The following is an 18,848-nucleotide window of genomic DNA, read 5'->3' on the forward strand; positions in this document are numbered from 1 at the left end:
ATGATTGTCTGTCTCTGTGTGCCCTAAGGCAGGCTGGTGACCAGTCTAGGGTGGAGTCTGTCTTTTGTCTGAAGTCCGCAAGTACAGGCTCCAACAACCCATTATGAAGATCTGCGGGACCCATGATGACTGAATGAATTCATTGGAAGTGTCGTCTTCCCATGACACTGATGCTCGGCTCAACGCAATCAGAAGATTTCTTGCCAGAAGCGGACACGTAACAGAGATGTATTCTGATAAAGGAACCAATTTCCAATCAGCTGACAAGGAAATAAATCAATGAATTGAATACAAACAGCGTTGAAAAATACTTGCAACAAAAAGGAACAACTCGAGCTCTTATAATACAATTAGACCAATAGTCAATCTGCAGTTGAGGTTTTGAGCAAACTCTGCCAGAGCTCAGATGGGAGACTGTGAGACTGAAAATCTAAAGGTCCCTGGATCAACCCCAGACTGCAGCAGTCCATTCTGCTTTTATCTTAAACTCATTTTAAAACTGAAAAATCAAATTAGAATTGAATTAATTTAGGTTACTCAATTTAAATAAGACATGAATCTTGTTTAAAAATACAGGAAATTGCTGAAACGTGATTCAAATCAGCCCTTTTCATTTTTTATTGTGTCATTAAGAAAGAAAAAAGATACTCCCCGTGGTAGCAATACCAATAATATCCACAAGAAGACCGTCTCCCTACGTCTCTTATGACTTAACAGAACAAAATGGCATTTACATGGGGAGACTTCACTCCTACGGACACTTTTGGTATTGCAACAATCGCGGAGCGTTTTTTCTTTCTCAATCACACATACTACAAACATTTAAACAATTTAAAGGGCTCATTTCAATTACGTATGTATTGTATTTAAACAAGATTAATGCCTTATTTAAATGGAGTAACCAAAATTAACTCAATTTTAATGTGATTATTCAGTTTTAAATAAGTTTATTGTGGTTACTCAATTTCAATAAAACATGAATCTTGTTTAAAAACACAAAAAATGCTGAAACTTGATACAAATGAGTCATTCATATTTTTGGGGTGTTCGTGTGTGTGATTAAAAAAAGGAAAAAACGCTACTCAGTTGTCGCAATACCGACATATTCCGCTAGATAACAGTCTATCTATGGAAACTGAATTTTGTCCTATTAAGTGCCTGTTCCGAAACGCTGACAAAATCAGGACTTGTGATGGTTTTAATGGGGACGTCATACACAAATAAGGGATGTTTAATTTTTGATAATTATATCAATTTCCAGACATCGTCTACTCGTTCACGGCAGAAGGATAAAAAGAGCCACACGATTAGACGACTGTCGCCGTCAGTGGTAGTGAAAAAGTCCATTGTGCTCTCTCTCGGCAGGAAGTCCAACCCACAATCCAAGCATTCGTTGAGTTTTGCCGAAACCCCCTTGGAAAGTATTGACCTTTGCGTCCTGTGACCACAGAGGGACGCTGGTCGGCAAGCGCCCGTCCGTCCGTCTGCCAAACCCTTCCGGCTGGAAGCCACGGAAGAAGAAGGAAGAAGATGCCCAAATGGCAACAATCGAGGAGAACGGAGCATTGCTTCGTGTAGGTTAATTTTCTATTTTATACAAGTTATTTCGGGGCGTTTTCAATATATATATAAACAAAATCCCGGAATCCCGTGAAGCGAGACACCGTCGCCGTTTAGCAGGACTCAAGCTAACTCGTTAGCGCTCAGATTGGCAGATCCAGAGACCAGCCCCAAGCCAGCTTGTTACTTACTCGATTGTTGTCTAACTGGATGTCCCTTAAACATTGTGTTTGTGTGCGCGCGTGTGCGTGAGTGTGCGCGCGCGCGTGTGTGTACATACACACACTTAGGACCACGGCGACACGTCGTCCTTGGCCAGGCAGAAGCTCCAGGGCCTCCTGAACAAGAACATGAGGATCCGCATGACCGACGGCCGGACCCTGGTGGGCCTTTTCCTCTGCACGGACCGGGACTGTTGCGTCATCCTTGGCTCGGCTCAGGAGTTTCTCAAATCCCCAGGTGGGACTCGGAGCCCAACCCTGAGCCCCAAGCAGGTTCTTCGTGTTGGATGTTCAGCTTTCTCCTCCTTTCTGTCATTTCAGACACTTTCTCCCAGACGGAACCCCGAGTTCTGGGCCTCGCCATGATTCCAAGTCATCACGTGGTGTCCATCGAGGCCGAGGCGGACATTCTGGACGACGCTGTCTGCCACTAGCCATTTTTACACTTGCGACCGTTCAGCGTCATGCTGCGTCGGCCATTCCTCCCCACGCTGTACGCCAGCCCCGGCGAAAAACGAGACGTGTAGTTCGATCCCGCTCCGTTGTTTGGGGCCTCTTTTAATGCGGTCCGACCTCCGCGTCAACTCGCCGTCAGACAATGCAAGTGCCCAAAAACTTGAATAACGCTGTCAGGAAAGCCGTTGAACGTTCTAATAACATTAAAATGGATGCATCCAACATAAATGTGTGTTGAACAATTTGCTTTATTGTGCATGGTTGGAAGAAAAAGGTAGAAAAAGACACAAATCAAGAATCACACCAACAGATTTCCATCACACGCAAACATCTGACATAAATACTAACTAACACTGGGCAAAAGCGGAGCGCCTAAACGACAACAAGACTCGAAAAAGATGGAGCCGATCGGTCGCGGGCTCCCGTTCACACATAGGCGTGTTGGCCGTCGCGCTTCGGCTCCGGGCCGCTCACGAATGCACCGTCACCCTGCTTTGGTGGGGGAAGGGGCTGCGGATAGAAAGACAGATGGCGTGGAGATCGGGTCCTGCGAGCGGAAAGAAGGAAGGACGGCCTGGAGATCACTCGCTATTTCTCCCAGGAGCCCGTCTTGCAGGAGCAGGTGAGTCAGGCGCCCCCGACGACGGCCAGGACGGCCAAGCACCAGCCGATGTACAGCCCCTCGCCGATCTCGTACCTGCCGCCGGACGATGGTGGGTGTCAGAGCGTTTCCCGCACCCCAGATGGTTGGGCGGCGTCAGTCCACTCCCCGCCCTTTCCCGCCGGCAGTATATCCTACCTGGTGCCCGGGTAGAAGGGGTCGAAGAAGTCCTGGGTGATGTTGAGAACGTACCAGCGCCGCTACCAGGCCGAAAGCCCCCATCACCACCTACGCGATCATGAGGGCGCGGGACGCTTGGACGTAACCTGGACGGAGGAGGCGAGCCAGTGAGCGAGACTCGAGCGTGTTCGGCGCGGCCGAAGTGAGCGAGTCCGGTGGAGTCGGTGGCGCGGGACATCCACAGGTTCTCGTAGAATCTACGAGACGTGACGCGATCGGCCCAATTTCCCATAAATTCTGATCCGATTTTTGATCGGTGGGCATCCTTATGAAGAATGTGAAGTGAGAAATGGTAGCTTTTACAGAATGAATAATTGTCAAGATCAGTTTTTCACAGCTACGGCAATGAGAAAGTGGAGTGAGGTAGTTTGCTTCTTCAAAAAAATGAACAGACTTTAAGTAGCAGGGAATGGTTTCAATCCACTGACCTCTGGGTTATGGGCCCAGCACGCTTCTGCTGCGCCACTCTGCTTCTCAGTTGAGTCCTCACAAGCTGACTCTCAAAACTAATCAATTGTACTAATCAAAACAGATATACTGAGGCATGTGGCCATTCCCATCTGCTGCTGGAGCTCTTAAGGACCCCCAGCGCAAGCAACTCGGTCTCGGCCGGCGACTCTCATAGCTGCTATTCACAGAGTTAATAGTTAATGTTACTAGGAAAGTAACATTTAACATGTAGAATAGTTCAATAACAAAAGAGCTGTCTGTTTTCTCAAGCAGGCCAGATCACAGATGTGTGTAGGAGAAGCCATAAAAAAGAGGAGGCAGGACACCCCCTTTCCTTTGGGGTCCTTTTTGAAAACGAACATGCATGGAACTTTAAGGATTGCAGGGTCAATAGGTCAATTAAAAAAAAAGAGTTCCTTTAATTAGCAATGGCAATGTTAGTGGAAAAAAAATGCTTGTTGTTTACTGCTTTCTTAACAGGATACAGTGGTACCTCGAGATACGAGCTTAATGCGTTCCGGGACTGAACGCGTATGTCGATTTACCCGTATCTCAAATCAACGTTTCCCATAGAAATTAACTAAAAACAAATTAATTCGTTCAAAGCCTCTGAAAAAAAAAACCAACAACAGGATATTGGATTGGAAAAACATTTATTTGTACTAATTCGACATCTTTTAACAAAGTCACAAATAACTAGTGGTTTAATTGTACTAAAATGTGTTTAATAGTACTAAAATGTGTTTAATAGTACCAAAATTAGACGGAGACTTTTTGCACGGCAAGACGCTCGTAACATAACATAAACAAATTTAAATGAACTTAGATTACGTTGCAGACACACTCAAAAATAAGTTTAATCGAACCTAAAACTAAACTTAATTCTAATTTTCTTTGACATTTGATACCTCTCTTCTCCCGGGTTGGCTCTATTTGCCCCGCCTCCAAACTGACTTTCATTCAATATCGACTGTTGTTTGATTTTGTCTTCCCTTCAAAATATTCCCAAAACGATGCACAAAAATGTCCTCACAATAGGATAACGCAGGACCACTTGCCAATGAGTTGTATACTCCTCTCGTATTAGCGATCGATCCGCCATTCGCACTGACTAACGGAAAAAAAAACACAGTGCTTGTAGAGGCATTACACAGGGACTTGCGACGGGAAAAACAGTGCCCATGATGTACTTATGAACAGCGTCTCGGGTCCCCTGTATGCTCGTATATCAAAATTTGTCTCATATCTCAAGATAAATATTTGCTCGAAATTTTACTCGTATCTCAAATTGCTCGTATGTCGGGGCACTCGTATGTCGAGGTATTACTGTACAGTGGTACCTCGAGATACGAGCTTAATCCGTTCCGGGACTGAGCTCGTATGACAAGATTCTCGTAACTCGAGGGGAAGTTTCCCATTGAAATGAATGGGAAACAAATTAATTCGTTCCAACTCTCTGAAAAAAACACCAAAAACAGGATATTGGATTGAAAAAAATGTTTTATTTCTTATAATTCGCCATATTTTGACAAAGTATTATATAACGAGTGGTTTAATAGAAATAAAGTGTTTAATCTAACTAAAATTGGGCGGATTTCGCCGAGGGGAGAGGGGCACAAAAGGGGCGGGGGGCTTTGGTTTTTTTTTCTCCACAACGCACTCGTAAACGGAACAAACACTCCACCCTCACGTTCGCTATCGATGGGCTGTTTGCTGTCGTACTATTCCCTTCAAAATATTCCGAAAATGATGCACACAAATGTCCTCACAATCGGATAACGCACGACCACTTGCCAACGCGCAGCAGTCTTTTATCAGCGATCGCGCCGCTGCTCATGGGAGCTTCGGGGGCGCTGGCTAGCGGCTCCTTTTAGCTTGTAGCATCTGTGTTCGCATCCCCTCAAACGGCGCCTTTGACAGAGTTGCTACCGGGGATGCTGTTGCGAGCCAGTGCCCCCGATGTTCTTATGAGCAGCCAACGAGAAGTAATATAATACTCCTCGTATTAGATAAAAATAACAGGAAATGCAGCAGCTGAGCTTACCCATGTATTGATTGTGGGTAAAGTTGTATTCTGAGTGTCATTGCCTGTCGGCGTTGTGTGCACGAGTATAGTACTTCATTACCCAGAAAGCCCTCTTTTCTCCGCGCGTGCGCGTTGTGCGTTTCCTGGTCTGAATAACTCATCCGGTGCTCGTAAATATTGTTATACACGAAAGATATGCAAAAAAAAAATGCCATGGCCACCTGGCTTGGTCGCATCACGAAATTTTGACCGCATCACGGGCGAATTATTTGATCGAAATTTCCCCCGTAAGATGAGCATTTTGTATGATGAGCAGGCGTATGACGAGGTACCACTGTACTGTGATAAATAGCAAGACTGGCTTCCTCCATATACAAACTTTACTTACTTCTCACAAGTGAACATAACAAGGTCGACTTGATTCCAAAACAATAGAAAGACCGTGTAACCTAAAAAAAAAAGGGAAAAAAATACAAAAGGAAAACCAGGCTGGATTCTTCAAAGGAGTTTAAAAACCACCTCTCCTGCCTGGCAAATGAATACATGTATATTTTTAAATACAATTGAACACCCCCACCCCCCCCCCCCACCCCTGTTCGCAAGGATTAATATATTAATAATAATAATAATAATAATAATCGGACATAGGCCCTGTCGTCATTATCACAACACAAAATCCTACTTGTCATCACACGCAGAAACTGCGTGTGACGAAATTGATGGTGCTTCTCCATAAGCTACGTTTAATCGGCAAAAGACCTAATAAGTGTAAGTTACGGACTTGTAATTTGTCATTCCGCTGTTGAGGATACAGGTCGCTTACCTCTCGCTTACCTCTCACTGTCTTCCACTTACCTTTCCTCAGTCAGCTAGTAGGAGGCAGATCACCAACCAAACATCTGCCTGTACCCTTTACAGCAATTAAGCCACATAAAATGCATGCTAATCAAGAACTCCGAATTCATTCAATGTGTATCGTGCAGTTGTTTGAAATGAATAATACCCCAATATAGTGTTTTTTTGCAAACATTTAACATTACATTCCCTTTGTAGTTTGTCTATCATCTCCAATAAAACTTTCTAAATGTTTTTCCAATAGTTACACATAAAATAAAAACTCAGTTACATTTCAACCAATTATCCCCCTTCAATATCAAAAAGATAAAAACAATTTACCGTTAATTTCAGACATGAAGTTTCCGTATTTTCACACTGTAGAAAGAAAACAATCTTTTATTTATTAATTTCTCCAATTGTTCAAATTAATGTATTGATTTTCCTTAGTTTTAAATCTTAGCAAATAACGCTTCTCTTTTTTGTCACCTTGGAATTTGGAAGGCTGATTTTGTCAACAAAAAGAGCCAAAAAGTATTTTTCACCAAAAAGAGCTTTAATGGAACTACACAAAAGATGACATGTTAAATCGGTTTAAAAACGTGATTCATCTTATAATATGACAAAAGTATAAGGACATTGTACTACTTATTTATTTTGAGCAAATTAATTGTCTTTCACACCATATTTCTACTAATGTTTCTTAGATCCTAGATTCAATACATCAATTATTTTCAGGAAAATGTATCATGTTTGAATAACACTCAATATTCTTATTGGATTTGCTAGCAAATTCAATAGACAAAAACTGCAATTTTTCAAATTTCTTAGGCATGTCTTTAACTGTGAAGACATTATCCATATTAATTAGATCACATTATTGATCATTTACTTTGTAATTTCCTAATTTAGGCTCTACTATTTCGGATAGAATTGTGAAGTCAATAAAATCTTCAACGACACTCATTTTTCTTAAACAGTAATACCATAAGTGTTCCAACATACGAGAAATTTGAGATACGGGGAAAATTCTGAGCATTTTTTTTGCCTTGAGATATGAGATATGAGCATACCAGATGGTTCCCAATTGTGAGTCGGTAGTAAATTAGAACCAATTTTGGTGGGGGTTTTTTAGGATGGAAACGGATTAATTTGTATTTTGTTCATTTCTATCGGAAGAATTGACTTGAGATACGAGTAAATTGACATTCAAGTTCGATCCCGCAGTTAGCTCGTTTCTTAAGGTATTACTGTATTTGAATAGTGTGTATCGATATTCAACGTTAAAAAGTGTAAACAAGATTTTCAGAATGCAAAATACAATTATACTGCAATTACAATGATCTTTCATACAGAAATTGATAAAGCAAGCAAAGCCGTGATTGGCCACTGCTTATCACACCACATTTGCGTCTTTAAAGTCTATGCTTACGAATAAATCTCTGGCAAGAAGCTGAGCAGGAAAAGGGTTTCTGACCGTGTGGGTAATTGTGTTTTTAAGATATTCCTGCCACAAATTGAGCAAAAAAGGGCTTTTCTCCTGGGCGGGTTGTTAAGTCTTCTTTTCAGGTTTTTCAATTGTGTAGCTTTTTAATTGGGCCGTTGCAGCGAATCTGTGGCCAGACTGAACAAGAAAACATTGTTCTCCAGTGTGGGTTAATGTGTTCTCTTAAGCTTCTCTTTTGGGAAAATGTTCGACCACAAACTGAGCAGGAAATTTTTTTTTCGCCAGTGTGGGTTCTTGTGTGTCTTTGTAAATCTTGCTTTTGAGAAATGGCTTTACCGCAATCTGAACACGAAAACATTTTTTTCAACAGTGTGGAATCTTGTGTGCCTTTTTAAGCTTTCCTTGTGTGTGTTTGACTACAAACTGAGCACGAAAATGGTTTTTCACCAGTGTGGGTTATTACGTGTTTTTTTAAGCTTCCCTTCTCTGTAAATCTTTTACCACAAACTGAGCACGCAAATGGTTTTTCACCAGTGTGTGTTCTTGCATGACTTTTTAAGTATGCCATCGGTGTGATGTTAAGTTTTCTTTTCAGGTTCCTTCTGTGAAAATGTTTGAACATTAACTGGGCGGGTCATCAGTGTGGGTTCTTGTGTGGCTTTTTAACTGGTGCGTTTGAGAGAAAGCTTGACCACAAATGGAGCAAGAAAAGGGTTTTTCACCAGTGTGGGTTCTTAAATGGCTTCGTAAGATTCGCTTATCTGCGAATGCTTGACCACAAACTGAACACGAAAATGGTTTTTCACCAGTGTGGGTTCTTGCATGAATAATTAAGTTTCCCTTCTCTGTAAATCTTTTATCACAAACTGAGCACGAAAATTGTTTTTCACCTGTGTGGATTATTTCGTGCCTATTTAAGTGTCCCTTGTGTGTAAATGTCTGACCACAAACTGAGCACGAAAATTGTTTTTCACCTGTGTGGATTATTTCGTGCCTATTTAAGTTTCCCTTGTGTGTGAATGCTTGACCACAAACTGAACACACAAATGGTTTTTCACCAGTGTGGGTTCTTGCATGATAAACTAATCTTTTCTTGTGTGTGAATGCTTGACCACAAACTGAACACGCAAATGGTTTTTCACCAGTGTGGGTTATTACGTGTTTTTTTAAGCTTCCCTTCTCTGTAAATCTTTTATCACAAACTGAGCACGCAAATGGTTTTTCACCTGTGTGTGTTCTTGCATGACTTTTTAAGTATGCCATCCGTGTGAATGTTTGACCACAAACTGAACATGAAAATGGCTTTTCACCTGTGTGTGTTCTTACATGTCTAATTAAGTTTCCCTTATGTTTGAATGCTTGACCACAAACTGAACACGCAAATGGTTTTTCACCAGTGTGGGTTCTTGCATGATAAACTAAGCTTTTCTTATGTGTGAATGCTTGACCACAAACTGAACACGCAAATGGTTTTTCACCAGTGTGGGTTCTTGCATGACTATTTAAGTGTCCCTTGTTTATGAATGCTTGACCACAAACTGAACACGCAAATGGTTTTTCACCAGTGTGGGTTATTATGTGTTTTTTTAAGCTTCCCTTCTCTGTAAATCTTTTACCACAAACTGAGCACGCAAATGGTTTTTCACCAGTGTGTGTTCTTGCATGACTTTTTAAGTATTCCATCCGTGTGAATGTTTGACCACAAACTGAACATGAAAATGGCTTTTCACCTGTGTGTGTTCTTACATGACTAATTAAGTTTCCCTTGTGTTTGAATGCTTGACCACAAACTGAACACACAAATGGTTTTTCACCAGTGTGGGTTCTTGCATGATAAACTAATCTTTCCTTGTGCGTGAATGCTTGACCACAAACTGAACACGCAAATGGTTTTTCACCAGTGTGTGTTCTTGCATGACTTTTTAAGTGTGCCATCCGTGTGAATGCTTGACCACAAACTGAACACGTAAATGGTTTTTCACCAGTGTGGGTTATTACGTGGTTTTTTAAGCTTCCCTTCTCTGTAAATCTTTTATCACAAACTGAGCACGCAAATGGTTTTTCACCAGTGTGGGTTATTACGTGTTTTTTTAAGTTTCCCTTCTCTGTAAATCTTTTATCACAAACTGAGCACGCAAATGGTTTTTCACCAGTGTGGGTTCTTATGTGGATTTTTAAGTTTACATTTTTAGAATAGGCTTTACTGCAAACTGAACACGAAAATGGTTTTTCACCAGTGTGGGTTCTTATGTGGATTTTTAAGTTTTCATTTTTAGAATAGGCTTGACCACAAACTGGACACGAAAAAGGTTTCTCACCAGTGTGGGTTCTTGCATGATAAACTAAGCTTTCCTTTTGTGTGAATGCCTGACCACAAACTGAACACGCAAATGGTTTTTCACCAGTGTGGGTTCTTGCATGACAAACTAAGCTTCTCTTTTGTGTGAATGTTTGACCACAAACTGGACACGAAAATGGCTTTTCACCCGTGTGGGTTCTTGCATGTCTATTTAAGTTTCCCTTTTGTGTAAATGTTTTACCACAAACTGTACATGATAAGGGTTTCTCCCCAGTGTGGCTCCTCATATGTGTTTTCAAAGAAGACTTTTTCCCAAAAGTTGTCCCACACTGAAAGCATTTGCAAAGTTTGTCACCACTGGGATTTTTCTTAACATCTTCAACATCATCGTCAAAAAGCAAGTTGCTGCCATCTAATAAAGGAGCAATTAAATTTTCTGCTCGCCATCCTCCTGTAGAGCTGCCGTACAGAAGCTCCGCCCCTCTGTTGGCCACGCCCAGATCATCTTCACTCTTGAAAGGCTCACCAGTTGACCATTTGACACATTCCTCGTTTTTGATTGGAGGTTGCTCTTCTCTTTTGCACTGTTGAGGGAACTCTGGCTGCTTCTCCTCTTTAATTTGGGGCCATGCTGAGGCGTTTGCAGGCTCCGCTCCTTCGCCGACCACGCCCAGATAATCCCTTTTAACAGACTCACCTGGTGACCAGGTGAAATGATCTTCCTCCTTTTTGTTTGGAAGTTGCTCTTCTCCCATTTGTTTTTGAGGGAACTCTGGCTCCTCCTCTTTAATTAGGGGCCATGTTTTGGTGTTTGCAGGCTCCGCCCCTCCGCTTGCCACGCCCAGAACATCTTCCCTCTTCACGAACTCACCAAGTGACCAGGTGAAATCATCTTCCTCCCTTTTGATTGGAAGTTGCTCGTCTCCCATTTGTTGTTGAGGGAACTCTGGCTCCTCCTCTTTGATTTGGGGGAGCTCAACTTCCCCTTCAAGGTCAACAGACTCCTGCCCATCAGCACCAACATCATTTCTGAAACCTGCAAAGATACAAAGATAATTGATTAACCATTTTTGAATTATAAAATCACTGAATCGCCATACATTCATTTTGTCACAATGCAGTACTTACTACTGTAGTATTCTCGTCAACAGCAACATGAGTTGAAAACTGTTTATAGGTGCATTTTTCAAAGTATGGCACTATTGGTCAGAAAAGTTTCTTCACTGGTGATGTAGCTCCTTAAAATTAGTCAAATCTTTTTGGAGCCTTTTCATTGTAAACATTGTCTTTTATGTTTTAGATTTTAATTCAGTTAAAATGCTTTTGCCAAACGGGAAGCATTAAAAAGGTATTATCTTTTTTTCAGTAGCAGGTTTATTATTATTTGGGGGATTAATGAGATTGAAATAGAGGTATAGTCTGATTGGACACTCTAAATTGCCCCTAGGTATGAGTGTGAGCGTGAATGGTTGTTTTTCTCCTCGTGCTCTGCGATTGGCTGGCCACCGATTCAGGGTGTTCCTCGCCTCTGGCCCGAAGGCAGCTGGGATAAGATACAGCACCCCCTCTAGAAGATTTAGCATTTCAGAAAATGAATGAATCAAGGGATTAAAAACAGTGGGAGAAGCCCAACGTAGCCTCGGCAGCAAACCTCGACTGGGTAGATGGTGCATTTCCAGACAATTTTCTGGCACTCGGCTGCCAGATTCAAGTATTCGGCCTTCTTGCGCTCGAAGGTGGTCTCGATCCCCTCCTCTGATGGTACTGGTAGTTATATGAGGTGAAGCGCTCTTGCCTTGGAGGACCATACCTCAATGTCTGTGCATAGTGATGTAGTGATGATCTCTGATGATAGTTAACATTCTATTTATTTATAAGCTGCATTTGAATTTTAGCATTAAATATGAAGTACTTTCGCAGGCCGCACCACGGAGTAGCAGTGGGCCAGATTTTGACCTCGGGCCGCAACTTTGACACCGTTGTTTGAAGGCTGCTCTCGTTGTTGTTTAGTGCATCTACATCTCTATTTTTTGAATTTTAAATTTAGAGCATGCAAATAAGTGTTATGTCCCTCAAGCATGTAGCCAAAAATGGAGGGCAAGTAGCAGGAATGACTCTTGAACGCCTCTGGGGGGCGCTCGCGCTTTGTGTAATTTGAAAAATACATTGTTTGTGATAAGGATACAATAAAAGGAAATCTACTGTTTAATGCCGTTGTTAAGTATTAACACGCGTTGAGACTCATTCTTTCCCTCCTAGAGTGGTTACATTTAAATAGAAATAGAATTTATTACGTCTTTCTTTGAATGGTGCTAGTGCAAATTCATGAAAATGTACGTACGCTACTATAGTGTCATGTCAATAGAATACATTTAAGGGAATATATGGAAATAAAAAGTGTACCCACCTTCTAGTCTATGAAGAACAACTTTCTCGTGCATTATGTTGCAAACTGTCGATTGCTCGACTTTGTTTCAAAGTGTTGTGGGTCTGTTGGACGGTCTTTGGCGTAATTATGGCTCGTTCTGAGAAGTTTTCCCCAGTGTGGAATCATTTTGATCGTATGAGGCAAAACGAAATAATCACTTTTATTTCACATGATTTACCAGTTAACAAAAATGTGGACATAAGTTAAAAAATTGTAACTCAAATTTGATCTATTTTACTTATAAAATCTGTTTGGATAAAAAAAAACATGGATTTTTTTTTACCTGCAATATTATTGGGACAAATATTTGTTTCATTGCCTAAAAAGAGGGGCTTTGCAAATAGCTGGGTCGTGAAGTGGGTCTCATTGAAATGTGTATTTTGCCTGTTTCTAGTCATGACTCCATGAGTCTCAAGCTTCTCCTTTGTAGAGCTCTGTCCTGTAGCTTGCAACATTGTCGTTATCTTCTATTTGCCGGTTCATAACAAATGGCTTATCCTGGAAGACTTGCAACATTGTCGTTATCTTCCATTTGCCGGTTCATAACAAATAGCTTACTGTCTGAAGTAGGGGAAAATCGCATCCCTTTTTTTGGTACCATCCCTCGGTTTTGGTACCACCCTCTTGAGAGAATAAAGGTGAATGAATGTAAGTTGTCTTTCTCGGCGCATTTGTGGACGACAGCCTTGCCTGTGGTTCACCTGTGCTCAGAATATTCTGTAATAAAAGCTTGGAAGTCACTGTTCATCGCCTCCAGCCTGTATTTGGACGCCCAGCATCTTCCACATCCGAAATTAATCGAACCCGAGAAGGAAGACAGAGTGCTCTCCCTTCAACAGTCGTTCACATCACTCCAAAGATGGTGCTACAGTAGCCTAATAAGGTGCTAGTTGCCAAACATGAAGTAGTGGGTGTGTGGCATTTTGCCCAGCAGAATTAAAAAGAACCAGTTTGTGGATCATTGAAAAAATAACTCTTCTCTGATAATTCTGGATTATTTTTTCATCGTGAGTATATTGTTAAACTACATTAATGGAGGTACATTTGTGATTCTATTTGTAATTACAGTGGTACCTCGACATACGATCATTCAGTTTTGTGTAAAGTTACATTAAACGTATGTTTGAGTGTCTGTATATATTAATCCAAGTTAATTTAAATTTGTTTGTTCCGTTTACGAGTGTGTTGTCGTGGAACAAAAAAACGACCCCCTCCTGTTAGAATAATGATTAAAACCTTTTAAATCATTATTAGTAATATTTAATTAAAAAAGGAAAAACATCTTTCAACATATCTGCTTACAACTTGCAAGGAGTTGCCTTGTGACGTCGTCTCAGTCCACAAGGCATTCTGAATTGCAATAACTGAATCATTGTATTTAATCGCGACACTCGAAAAACATGTTTATGTAATCAGTACAATAACACCCTGGATGTTTAGAAAAACAACAGTGCGAGAATTGCCGAAGTGAGCATAAAAGTTGAACAAGGCACCCAAACAATGGCGTGAGGAATTGCATAATATTTTCATTATAAGGTAAACAAAGTAGTTTAAGAGTCCTTGTAGATCCTGGAACTTGTATCTGGGAAAGGGTTGAGGCGTATCTTCCAGTAATCAGTCCTCGGAGCAAGGACTCAGTGAATTGTTAAGTCTCAAGTCAGCCAGCTGTCCTCTTCGTTGAAAACACATATTAGTTCTAACTCTAACATAAAAGCGATCAACAACTATATACATATACATATACATATACATATACATATACATATACATATACATATACATATACATATACATATATATATATATATATATATATATATATATATATATATATGTATATGTATATAGTTGTTGATCGCTTTTATGTTAGAGTTAGAACTAATATGTGTTTTCAACGAAGAGGACAGCTGGCTGACTTGATATATATATATATATATATATATATATATATATATATATATATATATATATATATATACATATACAGACACTCCTCAACTTACGAAAGCAATTGGTTCCGAGCGATTTTTCATAAGTTGAATTTGTTTGTAAGTTGATTTAGTGCTATATTTTGTATTATAATTTATGTTTAAGGCCTATATAAGTATATTGAAGGTTTATATAAGTGCATTTGTATGTTTAAGGCTTGTATAAGTAACACGCATTGGTTTGTACTGAAAAAAAAAACATTTAATAAAAAGGAGAGAATATGTACAGTACTGTAGAGAGAGAGATAGATTTATGTATTAGAAACTGGCCAAAAGAAGCGACCTAATGACGATTGCACAGTTTTCTTCTTTTTTTCATCATAAATGATGCAGTAGCACTGTATGGCATCATTCAATTGATTTGCAAACTTTGTGCAACGTTCAATATTTGGGTCCTGCTGCTCGATCTTTCTGTTTATAAATGGTACTGAATGTGCAACGCTCACCACTCTCATGCGCATCAAGCTTCGTTATTATTGCCACTCGTTTCAAATGAAATGGCTTGCCTCTTCCTTGCAACTCCCTCAATAGAAGCCTTTAGCTTTTTACCAACCATATTCAATATTGGATGCATGAGATATTTAATGATACAAATGAAAAAGGTTCTTTGCACACTGGAGATACATTCACGCACTTCCGCATTGCAACGAAGAAGGTAGATGCTGGGTGAGCTGAGCTCTCAGCGCCAGGCGTCGGTATTAGCGGCGGAAAGAAGTACTACTCCGAAAAAGACGCGAAATACAAAATTGGACTTGCGAACATTTTTGGACTTAAACGCAATTTGCAGACATGTTCGTATGTACCGTTGTTCGTAAGTTGAATGTTCGTAAGTAGGGGAGCGTCTGTATATATATATATATTGTTTAATACGGTTACACATTTAGGATGAGCATTACTATTCCTAATAAGCAAATACAGTGGTACCTCGTCATACGACCGTTCGTCATACGGAATGCTCGTCTTACGGGGGAAATTTCGATCGAATAATTCGCCCGTGATGCGGTCAAAGTTTCGTGATGCGACCAAGCCAGGTTGCCATGGCATTTTTTTTGGCATATCTTTCGTGTATAACAATATTTACGAGCACCGGATGAGCTATTCAGACCAGGAAACGCACAACGCGCATGCGCGGTGAAAAGAGGGCTTTCTGGGTAATGAAGTATACTCGTGCTCGCAAAAGTATCCCCGGTAGCAACTCTATCATAGGCGCCGTTCGATGGGACGCGAACACAGATGCTACAAGCTAAAAGGAGCCGCTAGCCAGCGCCCTGAAGCTCACATGAGCAGCGGGGCGATCGCTGATAAAAGACTCTGCTCGTTGGCTGCTCATAAGAACATCGGGGGCACTGGCTCGCAACAGCATCCCCGGTAGCAACTCTATCATAGTCGCCGTTCGAGGGGATGCAAACACAGATGCTACAAGCTAAAAGGAGCCGCTAGCCAGCGCCCCTGTAGCTCTCATGAGCAGCGGGGCGATCGCTGATAAGACTGCTTGCTGCTCGTTGGCAAGTGGTCGTGCGTTCTCCGATTGTGAGGACATTTGTGTGCATCATTTTCGGAATATTTTGAAGGGAATAGTACGACAGCAAACAGCCCATCGATAGCGAACGTGAGGATGGAGTGTTTGTTCTGTTTACGAGTCCGTTGTGTGGAGGAAAAAAAAAAACGAAGCCCCTCTCCCCTCGGCGAAATCCGGCCAATTTTAGTTAGATTAAACACTTTATTTCTATTAAACCACTCGTTATTTATTACTTTGTCAATATATGGCGAATTATAAGAAATAAAACATTTTTTTTCAATCCAATATCCTGTTTCTGGTGTTTTTTTCAGAGAGTTGGAACGAATTAAATTGTTTCCCATTCATTTCAATGGGAAACTTTACCTCGAGTTACGAGTAACTTGTCATACGAGCTCAGTCCCGGAACGGATTAAGCTCGTATCTCGAGGTACCACTGTATATTGATTAATATAGTAAGCATGTATATTATAAGGCTTTATATTCCTAATTAAGCATTGCAAACACATTTATAATAATGATTACTCCAACACCCCCCCAAACGTCTCTGTCTCCCGTCGGGGAAATCTGCCCAATTTTAGTTAGATTAAACACATCTTATTACTATTAAACCAATAGTTATGTGTTACTTTGTTAATAGATGGCAAATTAGAAGAAATAAAACATTTTTTCCAATCCAATATCTTGTTTTTGGTGTTTTTTTTTCAGAGGGTTGAAACAAATTACAGTGGTACCTCGAGATACGAGCTTAATCCGTTCCGGGACTGAGCTCGTATGACAAGATTCTCGTAACTAGAGCGGAAGTTTCCCATTGAAATGAATGGGAAACAAATCAATTCGTTCCAACTCTCTGAAAAAAACACCAAAAACAGGATATTTGATTGAAAAAAATGTTTTATTTCTTATAATTCGCCATATATTGACAAAGTCATAAATAACGAGTGGTTTAATAGAAATAGTGTTTAATCTAACTAAAATTGGGCGGATTTCGCAGAGGGGAGAGGGGCACAAAAGGGGCGGGGGGCTTCGTTTTTTTTTTTTCCACACAACGCACTTGTAAACGGAACAAACACTCCACCCTCACGTTCGCTATCGATGGGCTGTTTGCTGTCGTACTATTCCCTTCAAAATATTCCGAAAATGATGCACACAAATGTCCTCACAATCGGATAACGCACGACCACTTGCCAACGAGCAGCAGTCTTTTATCAGCGATCGCGCCGCTGCTCATGGGAGCTTCGGGGGCGCTGGCTAGCGGCTCCTTTTAGCTTGTAGCATCTGTGTTCGCATCCCCTCGAACGGCGCCTATGATAGAGTTGCTACCGGGGATGCTGTTGCGAGCCAGTGCCCCTGATGTTCTTATGAGCAGCCAACGAGAAGTAATATAATACTCCTCGTATTAGATAAAAATAACAGGAAATGCAGCAGCTGAGCTTACCCATGTATTGATTGTGGGTAAAGTTGTATTCTGAGTGTCATTGCCTGTCGGCGTTGTGTGCACGAGTATAGTACTTCATTACCCAGAAAGCCCTCTTTTCCCCGCGCATGCGCGTTGTGCGTTTCCTGGTCTGAATAACTCATCCGGTGCTCGTAAATATTGTTATACACGAAAGATATGCAAAAAAGACAGTGCTATGGCCACCTGGCTTGGTCGCATCACGAAATTTTGACCGCATCACAGGCGAATTATTCGATCGAAATTTCTCCCGTAAGACGAGCATTTTGTATGACGAGCGGTCGTATGACGAGGTACCACTGTAATTTGTTTTCCATTCATTTCAATGGGAAACGTCCACTCGAGTTACGAGAATCTCGTCATACGATCTCAGTCTCGGAATGGATTAAGCTCGTATCTCGAGGTACCACTGTAATTCGTTTCAACGCTCTGAAAAAAAACACCAAAAACAGGATATTGGATTGGAAAAAATGTTTTATTTCTTCTAATTTGCCATCTATTAACAAAGTAACAGATAACTAGTGGTTTAATAGTAATAAGATGTGTGTAATCTAACTAAAATTGGGCAGATTTCCCCGACGGGAGACAGAGACGTTTGGGGGCGTGGGTCGTTTTGTTGTTCCACGACAACACACTCGTAAACGGAACAAACAAATTTAAATTAACTTGGATTAATATATACAGACACTCAAACATACGTTTAATGTAACTTTACACAAAACTGAATTCTAGTTTTGTCTTAATCTTTTGTTACCTTCATTTTCCGGGTTAGCGGTTTGCCACGACTCCACCCTCACGTTCGCTATCGATGGACTGTTTGCTGTTGTATTGCCTTCAAAATATTCCCAAAATGATGCACACAAATGTCCTCACAATAGGATAACGCACGACCACTTGCCAACGAGAAAGTCTTTAAAGAACGATCGCGGGAGCTCCTTTCCTTAGAAAGAATAACAGGAAATGCAATAGCTGAGCTTCCCACGTATTGATTGTGGGTAATGAAGTTTCATTCTGAGAAAGAGTGCCATTGCCTATCGGCGTTGTGTGCACGAGTATACTTCATTACCCAGAAAGCCCTCTTTTTGCCCGCGCATGCGCGTTGTGCGTTTCCTGTTCGATGCGTAGGAGAAACTTGTCCGAATTAATCGTTCAGTGCTCGTACATATTGTTATACACGAAAGAGATGCAAAAAAGACATTGCCATGGCACCTGGCTTGGTCGCATCACAAAATGTTGATCGCATGACGGGCGAATTATTCGATCCAAATTTCCGTCGTAAGACGAGAATATTGTATGAGGAGCGGTCGTATGACGAGGTACCACTGT

At 41.1% G+C, this 18,848-nt stretch overlaps 2 protein-coding genes across 3 annotated transcripts in view; one reads left to right on the forward strand and one right to left on the reverse strand.

The window, feature by feature from the left end:
* The first annotated feature begins 1,325 nt into the window (after positions 1–1,325).
* LOC144065644 (N-alpha-acetyltransferase 38, NatC auxiliary subunit-like) lies at positions 1,326–2,465 on the forward strand. Its single transcript, XM_077588650.1, has 3 exons — positions 1,326–1,574; positions 1,851–2,019; positions 2,103–2,465. Exons 1-3 carry the CDS (start codon positions 1,539–1,541, stop codon positions 2,213–2,215), a joined length of 318 nt encoding a protein of 105 aa, XP_077444776.1. The 5' UTR covers positions 1,326–1,538; the 3' UTR covers positions 2,216–2,465.
* Positions 2,466–6,931: 4,466 nt separating this feature from the next.
* LOC144065496 (uncharacterized) overlaps positions 6,932–18,848 on the reverse strand; it is a 16,725-nt gene continuing 4,808 nt past the window's right edge. Inside the window, exons 1-2 of one of the 2 annotated variants that reach the window (XM_077588390.1) lie at positions 12,542–12,683; positions 6,932–11,170 (exon numbers count right to left, since the gene is read on the reverse strand). In XM_077588390.1, coding sequence (XP_077444516.1) covers positions 8,457–11,170; positions 12,542–12,575 — 2,748 coding nt within the window. In that variant the 5' untranslated portion in view covers positions 12,576–12,683 and the 3' untranslated portion in view covers positions 6,932–8,456. Of the gene's footprint in view, positions 11,171–12,541; positions 12,684–18,848 lie in introns of those variants that run through there. The other variant, XM_077588389.1, reaches the window with a different exon arrangement.

Source organism: Stigmatopora argus, chromosome 20, assembly GCF_051989625.1.
Source record: "Stigmatopora argus isolate UIUO_Sarg chromosome 20, RoL_Sarg_1.0, whole genome shotgun sequence".
NCBI lineage: Eukaryota > Metazoa > Chordata > Actinopteri > Syngnathiformes > Syngnathidae > Stigmatopora > Stigmatopora argus.